The 12,707-nt window shown below is 32.5% G+C and overlaps 1 protein-coding gene across 1 annotated transcript in view; it reads right to left on the bottom strand.

The window, feature by feature from the left end:
- The window catches only part of LOC144837631 (rhotekin-2-like), a 33,957-nt gene extending 21,258 nt beyond the window's left edge, over positions 1–12,699 (bottom strand). Inside the window, exons 1-3 of the mRNA XM_078692827.1 lie at positions 12,511–12,699; positions 3,679–3,934; positions 1,436–1,489 (exon numbers count right to left, since the gene is read on the bottom strand). Of these exons, the coding sequence (XP_078548953.1) occupies positions 1,436–1,489; positions 3,679–3,934; positions 12,511–12,648 (448 nt within the window). The 5' untranslated portion in view covers positions 12,649–12,699. The remainder of the gene's footprint in view (positions 1–1,435; positions 1,490–3,678; positions 3,935–12,510) is intronic.
- Between the last annotated feature and the right edge of the window lie 8 nt (positions 12,700–12,707).

Genomic DNA, 12,707 nt, shown 5'->3' with positions numbered 1-12,707 from the left:
TGCCTACAGCGACTCCAATATAATTTGACCTACACCAATAGGAAGAAAATTCTGAAATGGAATTTCCATCCCCGGAAGACCTATTTAGTAATACTAGCCCTCAAAATGTTTTTTTTCCTCCCACATATTTTGATAATTTGAGAGCCAAATACCTGTTATAGTGCATAACAAGTGTCTCTTGAAAATGCACTGACAGTAATAGACAAACATACAGTAGTTATGTTGGTGGGTCACCCCAGTCCAGAGCAACAGGTACTGTACTACTAATACCCCTTTCACATCAAAAGCAAAACTCCGCAGACACTCCAGAGTTGACGCCCCAGTGCGTTGGTGCGAAAGGTAAAATCAAGCAACTCCAGAGTTCAAAACACTGGGGTTTAATTAACAGCTAAACGTTCTCTGGTCAGCGAATTGCAGAGACACACCATGAAGGTTGGTGTGAAAGGTACCAACATCAACTCCACAGTTTTTAGGTTAAAAGGTCATCCTCACATGAACAATCATTGCTTTAGTTTTATTTCAAAATACTTTAAATAAAACATTATGACTTTTGAGACTATTGAAAATAATTGATGATTAAATTAAAAATATTATCAATTAAAATGATTCTAATGATCGTAATTATGTAAACAAACAAAATAGAGGGCGGTATTTATAATGTTATTTAAAAAAAACGATGTTACTGAATAAATAGCTAGCTTGTCTTGACAAGTTAGTGAAACAATGTGGTGATGTGAGATTCCGTTTTCGGACTTTTTCTGTTGTCTTGGTCAATTTATTCGTTTTTTTTAGGCCATTTCGTGGTTTATTTTACATCACCATTTTCATTTTTACACTTGTGCTAAACAGCACATAGAGAGTATTTGTATTTTGTGCTATATAAATTTAAAACCATTAGACATTAGATGTGAATGAATGAGGGTCTCAACATTTTGAATGGTCACAAAGAGATCACTGCGGAGTTTGCCGTGAAAGGAGTATTAATTCATACGATACTTGGACAAGATAATTTTAATAGTGTACAGTATAGATTGATTTGCAACTCTCTTCCATCTGAATTTTCATATACCACCCTAAGATATCTAAAATCCTGAAAATGTGATTTCCGGTATTTTCATAGATTCTATTTTTGATTCATGAAATATTCAATTTCATGTGGTTGTTAAGATAATGTAATTTTAAATTCTCATGAAATCTGAGATATGAATTTAAACCCAATTTCAACCTGAAATATTTATAATTTGATAAATTATAAATTAACCCTCTTGTTACTGGCGATTTTTTTTTTTTTTGCTGTTGGTTGGGTTTCGAAATAAAATAAAAAATTAATATTTGTGTGGTCTCTAATATGCACCAAGAATTATACAATTTTATGAAAAATACAAGACAAAAATGCATTATTTTTATTTATTCACAAAAATCCAAACAAACAAACCTCCTTTATTCATTATATGGTCCTCCTCCTTCCAGACAATAGGTATCCGAAGATCTAAAAAAAAGGGTAACATTTTAATTTATTGAAGTGATTACTAAGGTCATTAATAACACATTACAGTATGGAGGTGCTGTATAAAATGTTTTTAACTCCATGATCGCAGTGTTTATTCATTACTGTAACACAAAGTAAAAAACCACTGCAGACCGTTCACATACATGGGTACAAATTTACCCAATGACATTGTATCGTACAAGTTAGTACTGTACAATACAGTAAGCTCTGTCTACACTATCAAACTAGTTCGACAAAAAAAGTATGATGTGCCCAATTATAGTAGTGATATGCCCAAACATGGTAGTGATATGACATCATCATGTCCATATATTATGGGCACATCACAATTTGTTGTCACATAAAGTTTGATTTCAAGCAGTGTTATTATTAATGAAGTGCCACTGATTATACAGTATATACTGTAATTAAAACTACCGTAATTGATTATACCAATTTCTACTAGGGGTTCATGGGTAGTACAAAATTTGATATATTTGTGCTACCATTTCCTCACCACAGCAGAAAAATGCCCTGAAACATATTTCAATCATAATCTATGTATGGATGTGCATCTAGTACCATTTAAGTACATGGGCTTAACCCACCGTCCTATGCACTCCCATTATGCTAATTGACCTAAGTAGCATAATCCTAAGATGGTCGTAATGTACATGGACATCACGTAAACAGAATTTATCGAGAAGGAAGTTGATTTTCAGCCCGATTTCGGCCATGCCAGGCGATAGCTGTAAGGCTGAATTTCAAAATAAATTACCAGCATAGATAACATATCAAATTAGATTAAATGCAGAGCTAAAATTTCCAAATATTTAATTAAATTCTGAATCTATGTTTTTATGATGGATGTGACAAAAAAAGGCGTTGTTGTAATGTATATTACACAAATACTTGTGTAATATGTAATTCTGGTTAAGCTATGGTCAGAGGTATAACCAAAGAAGGGTGAATAGTGCTATTTTGGAGGGACTGATATAGGCAACGTATATATTTTATCCAGCAAATGACTGAATTTGTTTTAAAAATATCAAAACTGGCCCTCATACAGTATATCACGGATCATTGAAGTTGATGCCAGTTCATTAAAAAAGTTGGTGATCATTATGATAATGATTGTTAGGATTGAGGAAAATGTCATTGACATGAGTGTGAAGAAGCCAACCATAAATCAACGAGATTGATACCACTAACATTGTCACAAATGTGACAAAGGCGAGGAAAGAATCACATTATCCAAACAAACAAATCCAAAATAAACTTCAACAAAATATACAGTGATTTTATATCATCAGCATCCCTAGTCTTTATGACCTCATCAATGGCAACTTGAATGTGGGTCAAGATGGATTCTAGGCTGCTGTTTAATTTGAAGTAACTAGACAGCTGCTAAAAAGAAAGTCAGCAGGAGGTGTATACTTAAGACTACACACCATCATGGTTGTCACACCTCCATTGGGCCTAACTATCAAACTGGCGTTAGGTGGTAAAATGTCTATTTAAACCATATTGTTGGTTTCAACCAATTTGCATGATTTTTGTAGTGTTATTAAAGGTCAAGGCCTGAGGAACAGTTGTTTAGCGTTGATAGGGCACCACTATGTTATTGTATGTTAGGTAAACAAACAAGTTGAACACAATGCTGTAGGTACTTGTTACATAAATAAACGTGTTTAATAAGTTTTCTGAAAACATGCTTGCATAATTCATATGTAGTACAATACACTAATTGTTCCATAATGATTATTCATTAAAATGAATAATTAACAATACAGTAGTCAATCCTCAGTGGCATTATTAAATAATTTAATGTCAAATTAAAAATTTGTCGGCAATAATAGCATGTATTATGATGTTGTTTGTGCAGTATTGTTGTATACACTATTGTGTTAAATACAACAAAACAGGACCATGTCTATAAAGCTCTGTCTACACTATCAAACCAGTTTGACAAAAAAAAAGTGATGTGCCCAAAAATGGTAGTGATGTACCCAAATATGGTAGTGATATGACATCATCCTGTCCATATATGGTCATATAAGGTCACATTTTGTCATATAAGGTTTGATAGTGTAGACAGAACTTTAAGGAAAGACAAAATTAGAGAACAAAAGGCTTGGGGGTTGAACTTTAAAAATATTGATATCAAAAGTATTTACAAAATACTGTACCTGAAACAGCCACCTTAGCTTTACACGGAATCAGTATCTCTTCACTGCTCATCGAACTCCCTGATGCTCTTTCCATGCATTCTGCAGTCTTTCGTTTCTGCAGCTCTGACATGTATGCCATCACACGTGCATTGGACATCAGAAGACTCTTAGCGGCTTCCAGCGACTGTGTTTCCCTCTTGCACGCTGCCAGAAGTTTTGCAGTGCCTTCTCGCATTTTGATCTCCAGGTCGATTTTTTGCTGGATGTCATAGTCCTAAACAAGAAAGTAAAATGTGTCCGAACACTTTTAGGTACTGTACTGTAAATGTATGCATTAAGCTTTATGTGACAAAAAATGTGATGTGCCCATGGACATGATGATGTCATATCACTACCATATTTGAGCATATCACTACAATATTTGGGTACATCACACTCTTTTTGTCAAACTAATTTGACAGTGTAGACAGAGCTTAACAAAAAGATTTATCTTGGATCATTATCCATTATATTTATTTAAAAAACAATACAATAGTCAGGCACATTTTGCTATAACTACAATATGGCAGTAGAAAATACTCCTTTGGAGCACCCCTTTAAGACACCCCTATTCAAAGAGAACCACTATTAAGAGCACATTTACTCGTGAAACAAACGAGAGGAGGGAAAAGATTAGACACTACGAACCATCAAACCCTATTCAGTTCTACAGTACTGTATTCTAGGCTCATGTGTAGATACTGTATGAGTCACATTATGCCTAACATTACAATTATTTGATAATAAAGTAAATTAGTTTCTTCAAAATGCACTTGAATCAATCTTATTGATAATTAGATACACTTACAGTACCTTAGGACGACACATTTGCAATTATTGCTATCTTATTGATTGTTAAAGTACTGATACTCCTAATTTATTCGTAAATCGAACTTAGTACAAGATTCACAGTTTGTGAATATATAAATGGTAGACAGGAATATGGGGAATTACAGTATCCAGAAACGGTTAACCTTCCGCTAAGGTTATTAATCTAATATTAATATAGACTTGTAAAGTAGTGTCTATGAAATTTAATATTGTTGTCTTAAAATAGTGTTTGTTAATCATCTCATTGTCTGGATCGATAATGTACGACAAAGTTTATCTATGGGTACACTGCAGATATTGAATTATTAACAATGTTCTGTATTAATATTTACACATGATTCTTAGAGTACTGTATTTGATTTATGATATTACATGGCTCCCAAGGAAACAAACATGGTGGTATATCTATTTATACTGGGTGACCTCTTCAGTGAAAGACTGGTCTCCCACGGGGCCCAGTTATGATCAGTAGCTGTACTGTGTGTGTACTAGTACACCGGGATAACCCCCTACTCGTCTTGAAAAATGTAATATGTACCTGCTGTACTTTAAGTGCACATGAGCCAGATGTGTACACTGGACCTATACAGTTTAAAGTCCTTATCCAAGACTCGTTCTACCACCAGAACCATGGAGCGATGAACATTCAATACTGTATACAGTGTAAACCCTACTGTGCTATTGTATTTTAACTGTGCAGTACTGCAATTTCTCCGGGGAATGTTTGGTCACATTTCCAAACACAGAAATACTGTACATAATAATTTGTCTTGCTCAATGGATACACCTTGGTTTTATTTTAGCTACAGGTATTACCTAACCTGCAGTCCATAAGTAATTCCCAATATTATACAATACAAGTTCATTTAATATAATTGTCAACTGTCGAGTCAATATATACAGTACAGTACCTCAATGGTTAAACATTGTCAGAATGTTGCTCTAATGCTAGCATCAATCAACTGATTGTCAAGCACACAATGATTTAACCCCAACAAGTTACTGTATATATGACAAACGCTCATCTTAAAACATCTTGCACTACAAACAAGACATGGTATGTTTCTTAAGATAAATACACATCAGAACACCTACCTTCTGTTTTGTATGACTTACATCTGCCGACATCTTAAAACCACTGTAATAACACCAAAAAGGTGGGAATATTGGACGATAGCACTACTGTAGTATATAAGGAGTACTCACAATGATAGCAATATGTTAGCCTGTACAAAGATCTTTTTAACATATTGAACTAGAGTACAGTATATCTATACGAAGAACACATGTGATTGGTCAAAACATCTATCACCATTAGCAACCTCCTGTAACAACCCTAAGAGTTTAATCACTTTGTTTAGCACAACTTGGGTCGTTTTATACCATATTAAGGCAGCGATGAAAAATAGGCTAAGTATCTAGAGAGTGTTGACATCAAATGTTAAGTCAATTATTGACAATCAGGAAGCTGGAATCATCAATCATGATACTATTAGGTATATTTCATTCATTACCAAAACAAGGCATCATTTATATATTGTAAGCTAATTCGGAAATGCACCAATTCTCCAATTACATAGGAGACTAGTCCACTATGTTGGAATCTGGATAATCATGTAATAAAATTGCATATTAACATGCTAAGTAGGTGACTAAAAATAACATATGCAATAATTTAACACAAGACTATTAAGCATACAGTAACACTGAATATAGTTGAGCTGGGAAGATGAGCACACTACTTAGCCAAATAAGCATAATTAAGGCCAAATATGGATAGAAGAATTTATTTATGTATTTGACTTAAGTCTATTCTTACTCGAATGTGTAACCTAAATATAGTTCTCAGTTGTAATTAATTAAGTTCTCAACTTTAATTAATTAATTTCATTAGTCTTGATTACAAATTTCCATAATGAGTAGAAAATTTCAGTCAAACAGTCATTCAATACTTGCACAACTTTCTGAGCGTGTGCAGAATAATTTTCCGACTTGACAGTTAAATTGTGTAGTCGCTTGGTGCATTATAAAAATGAGTTACACGGAAGGAGTGCTTTTTGGGAGCCATGATGGTTTGTTCATAGTTTACCAGGGGTTTTACACCAACGAGCATCATTTTGCTTAGTTTATGTATCTACAGTATGTATGTTTATTATTTAGCTTGGTCTTCAAGCCTAACTGGAAAATTTGGATTAGGCCCTCCACGCACCCACAACCACAGTACTGTATTCTGTAGTAATTATAGACGTTCCAAGTTGTACTATTTATACTATAAAGCTCAAACTTTATGTGACAAAAAATGTGATGTGCCCATAAATGGACATGATGATGTCATATCACTACCATATATCTGGACACATCATACTTTTTTTGTCAAACTAGTTTGATAGTGTAGACAGAACTTATACAGTAAGAGAGGTTACTATAAGAACAGGGAAAAGCCGGATTTAACTGAGGATTTGGAACATAAACTAATTTAAACCGTTTTGTAATTCACCTCAATGTCTCTATTATAATATTTACCTGTAAACTTATTGCGAGCTGTCTGAAGTAAAATAAATCCAAGTCTTCTATAATATGTTGAGTAGTACTAGAATCCTCCGTCATCTTTGCGTCGTACAGTGTATATATCACGGGTTAAACGAAACATTCCTTGGCACTGGGGCATTCCCCCGCCACGGTTAAAATTTGTAATCAAATCAATCAGCACCAATTTGATATTTTCTTCCAAATTCAAAAAATCAAATTAAAAACAGCCACAAGTTTCAAATCAGGATACAAAATAAGTCAACTCTTTCAATTTATTTTGACAATAGATTGTCGGCAGAAATAATGCTATAGGAATATGGCAAGTGGCGTTTGAAAAGGTACTTGAAAAACCACAGTAAATCTTCATACGCTGTGTATAAAGAGAAGAAAATATTACAGAGCTACAGTATGAGTGGGTAAAATTTGTAGAGCATTACAACAGACAGGAATTGAGAGATTTATCCAACTATTGCATAACACTGTAGAGTATAAATTGTCATTATTAAAAACGTCCCTAATCTAAGAGGATATGATGATTAGTTATATGAGTAACTACAATATGCCATTTTTATAGGTGTTTCTAAAAATCAATGGAATGAGAAATCTCAAGTGTGGGGAGGTAGCTCAAATGAGGGAAAATCAAATTTTGAATATATGAATTTTTTTAATTTACTTACGAGGGCCACAATGATCAGCTTTGCTGGACGGACCACCCTCATGAAACATGGTTCAATAAAATTTTTAAAAAGAGTTTCAGGAACAGGTTATTAAAGTATAGTTCCTTGACAATGTCTTAATATTGTTTACACTTTTAAATGATAGATCATTTTAGCTCCAATTTATATTATTTTTTAATTTGCTAGGGGCTTTATACAATACAGTATTGTATATCAATCATACTGAATGCAATTTTATCAGAGAGCAGAAACAAAGTGGCAACATAATTAATACGGTAAGGTAGCTACTATTTATAGATTCAGTTTAAAATGTCATGAGACAATTTTGTCAATAATTATCACAATAATGATCACAAATAATAGACTTAGCAATCTTATACAGGTCTTTTGGTTAGAGTACTAAAAGGAAAAAAAGCCAAATTGACTAAGTGAGATTTGAATCCGAGACCAAAACTGCAATCAAAACGAAACAATTGAAAGGAGACCTGCACTGTAATTCCCAAAATAAACACCCGGAAACGTCCTTTTTAATTCAAAAATTTAAACACAGAGCTACATTGTAGATTATGGAAAATCTAGGGAAGTGTTTAATCTAAAATACAATAAATACTTACCCAAATAACACTATAATTATAGATTTATAAAATTAAAAAAAATCATGATGATAAAACCACAAGAGGAGCAAATAACATCGAAAAAGTTAAACGTAAGACAGACTCTACAATAAGTATACGATCCAAGATGATGCCGATTGTCAAAAGGCATGGGATAGTGTGTGAAGTATTGCTGCAAATATATAGGCCTCAAACTGTGCATGAACTGTGTAAGGTAGGACTCAGTAGGTCTCTCCAAACATGCTTTCACTAGTGCTTGAACTACCAGAATGTTAACAGAACTTATTAACAGCGACTTTGAAACTGACCTTGTAATATGATGCTCCATTCGCTCTCTGGCTCCCTCAGTCTATGCTTTTATAATGTAATATAATTCAATTCTAACAACAAAATCATCCTCTTCTCTCTTTAGCTTTATTCTATTCTAATAATTTTGTTTATCAATAATTTATCTTTGTTCTGTTTTTAGTAATACTTTTTATTAGCTACTACATTTATTGATAATTTATTGATATTTTACATTTTGGAAATACGCCTAATGTTTTACAATTTTTTAAGTAGTTTATATCAGCCTCTGATTTTAAGGATTCTTTCGACAGGTTTTCCAACTTTCGTAAGTCCTTGATTGACACCAAAGTGTTTAATTGATCTTTAATTTAAATTTTTTTAATTGAAATTGGTGTTCACTAAATTATCATTCTATTTCTGACACAGTACTAATATTTTATTTTCTAAAAATATTTAATTGTAATTTAGACATGCTATAACTACTACAGTATGTCTTCTAAATAATATATGATTCATACAGTACAGCAGGACTGTACACACAGATATTGTAATCAATTATGTAAAAAAGTATTGTATTTTATCAACCTACAGTATTTTACCATCCTACAGTTCAGTATATTTAATTATTAGCCTAAAGCTGTAGATTGTACATTACTCAATTATTTATTATTACATAATAATTGTATACAGTAAATAAAGTTTTAAAAAAATAAATGATTAAAAATTAATTTTTTTAATCAAAATTAAGAGATGTACAGTATTGCATTAAAAAGCTTTCATTTCCATTTAAAATATGTTTTAAGAATAACACTACAGAAAATAATAATTATTCATGAAATAATACTGGGATTAATAGCCTGTGGTTGTGCATAGGGGATGAATACTGTAGCTGTGTTTTAGATTTTAATATGCCAACTACAATGTGGCCTGATAACACTCTTCTGATTAATGAAATTAATTCAATCAGGACAAAAATAATGCATTGTTCATATCTCCTTAGTACTGGCAAAATGCCACCAATAAATTTCATTAATACTAATAGCTTTCTAGTAATGGTGTGGTTTTATTTACAATACAAGGTATAAAAAACATAAAGCATTGTCCAATGTCTATTCAATTGACTATCTATTGTTCTTAGATTATAATTTGAAGGGTGTAGATAACTAAACAACAATTTTAAAGGTGTTTTATTTAAAGTTAAAATTCACAAAATGAAAAGTAATGTAGAGTACATACTGTAAAGTATACTAAACTGTATATAAAAACACAGGCCTACAGTATTTGATACATTTTAGATACTACAGTAGAATTTTTCTATTGGGACAACCCTAAAGTGGACGCTCTCCTATGTACAGTACAAACGAGGAGCTATATGTTTTAATGCTGCATCCAACACCTTATTACTATTATTATTGTATGGAGTGAGTGCAGAATCTGTTTGGGCTTTAGCCTATTCTCACTCCTGGTTTTTCATTGGTGACCGAATAAATATTATTATTATTATTGGGTGACACACATATTAAGCAGACACTTTATTAGGTCTCAAAAGTGTCCCCTTAATAGGGGTTTCTATTGTATGTCATAAGGTACAGTAGGTAACAATAACATTGGATAGAAATGAACCATGGGACAAACCTATGATGGGTGTGGCTGCCATAATTTTAATAAAATATTTTTAGGTTTTATTAACACTTTATGGATGGTGTTACTTAGCTGACAATGGTCAACTTATTTATCACCTATTTAATTAATTCAATCATATCTGTCTCAACATCTAGTGTTTTCATAAATGTATAATTATCATCAAATTGATGATCTACTATACAGGAACAAATTCATAAATTTCCTCCCATAACACAGATATTGATCAAAGAATCTAACAGGAATGTCACTAGGCATATTTCAGCCAGTAATAATATCCTAAAATATATTTTTATCCCAAAAGGCTCAGAAATCTTTGACATAACGAGATAGGTTTTGATTTTGACAAGAATCTGTTCAGAATTAGAATACCTTCCAATATTCACAGTAGGGAATGAGGGTATTCAATTTCAAGAAAACCCACAAAAGTACACTCGCCTTTTAACAAAGGCATAAAAGGTTGTGTTTTGAAAACTTGTAATGTATAATATTTAAAGATATATTGTCCCTCTAAACATTTTTTTTTTAACATGCCATTTTAATGTTACATAATAGTTATTTACTTTGACCAAAAATTGGATAGAAAAAAAATATTTTCCTGAAAATAATGTAATTTAAATAAAGCAAAAAAATACCTGAATTGTCTGTCAGACAATGGTTTTTGGTTAATATTAACCGTTTCTTTTGTCTTTTTATAAGTGAAATTTATAATAATTTTTGTTGATTTTTTGTGAAGTGAATAACTTTATTAAAACTGCAAAATGACCTATTCAAAGTCTGATTTTATTAATCTTTATTTTTTCGGGTTTTTGGGGGACAATCTTTAAACAAAAATGTATTATATTTGAATTAGCAAGCAGAATTTAATTATTAAAGCATCTTACATTTAATTCAATGTGCAGTATATTTATATACATAATTTATCTCTAACAATCTTTGTGACTGTGGAATAAATAACAGCTTTCCATCATAAATCTGTAGTGTTATTTATCAGCTGCCTTAAACATCAATGTCATCATCAGTTTCTAAAGAACACTCTACTGTAGGCAAACAATGTACAGTTTACTCTCAATAAGACAATTTTTCAACATCAGAAATTGCCCAGACAATCAATTATTGGAGACAATCCATTTAGCTCTTTATGCTCGATAAAAGTGGTGTACCTTATAAGAAGAGGCATTGTTAAATTGGTCTTTTAAACTTGCAATTAACAGTAACATTTAAAACTACAGGCTTGCTCCTCAAATGTTGTAGTAAATCAGTCTTTTTACTCTAAATATATAATTACTGTAGTTTGTTTTCAAAACTCTGAATTCAGTTCCATTATTTGTTTTGTTTCAGACATTTGATTTAATTTCTATACTATGTACTATTTGAAAACTCTTGGGCTATTTCTTAATCTTCGGTTTACCATTTTTATTTAAGCTTTTATTTGTAGAGATAGTTGACAAAATACTATTGTTTTAAATTTTAAATAATTATACTGCAAGTATGAAAATCTGGTTAAAGTTTAGTGAACCTATGTACAGTACTGACAGTAATGAAAACAAAAATAGAGGGGGCTATTCATAATTCAATAAGAATATAAATATTTTTTTTGTTGGCAAGATTATTATGCAAAAAAGTAGACCTTAGTAATAGGACTACTGTCCTGTAGCAATGTTATGTACAAAATGTAAAAAATCTACCGCAAATATTATACCGTCCGAACCCAATGTGTAACAATGGTGACAGCACATAATATGTGGAAAATGCATGTTACAAATAGATTGCGCCTCGCATGAACATTATTAATTATATACGACAAGCATCATTTTTTGTCAACGCCAAGTTAATTAAAGGTAAAGGTATTCATATTTGTCCTCAAGCTTAACTGGAAACTGAGGAAATTCGGATTAGGCCCTCCACGGAAGCCAGCAGCAAATAAAAAAACATAGTTTTTACCATCATCTGTCACCTATACTCTAGCCTGGCTAGGCCTACACTGCATTAGCTGACTTATTTTACCATATTATTATTATAACAACACCATTGACACGTTTCAAGGCTAATCTAGGTCTAGCCAACGCACAAACCTAGCTTAGGCCCTAACAGGCCTGCTTTCCACCGTGGTGGAGGGATGTGTGGGCGATGAAAACGCGACGCCGCCCGGCCCGGCATGCGTCTAGAGGAGGGAGGGCCTACATTTATTTTACATGTAGGCCTAGCTACGCTATTTCACAAGTACTTACACGACTTCTAGGATTTACAACAAAATCCGAAACCCTTCTTCGCTTTGGTTTCTGGTTTTCGACATTTTCAGACGAACGGCGACGTTTGCGCAATGAAAGTGTTCGTCGAAAGCTACTCGATCTTTTTCTTCCCTCCATTATTTTGAAAAAAAAAGCCGACCGGAAAAAAGTAAATGAGAAAAAGTTGAGGGCTCACT

Source organism: Antedon bifida, chromosome 3, assembly GCF_963402885.1.
Source record: "Antedon bifida chromosome 3, ecAntBifi1.1, whole genome shotgun sequence".
Taxonomy (NCBI): domain Eukaryota; kingdom Metazoa; phylum Echinodermata; class Crinoidea; order Comatulida; family Antedonidae; genus Antedon; species Antedon bifida.
The sequence above is the reverse complement of the archived record's forward strand: the minus strand, read 5'-3'. Positions and strand labels throughout refer to the sequence as shown.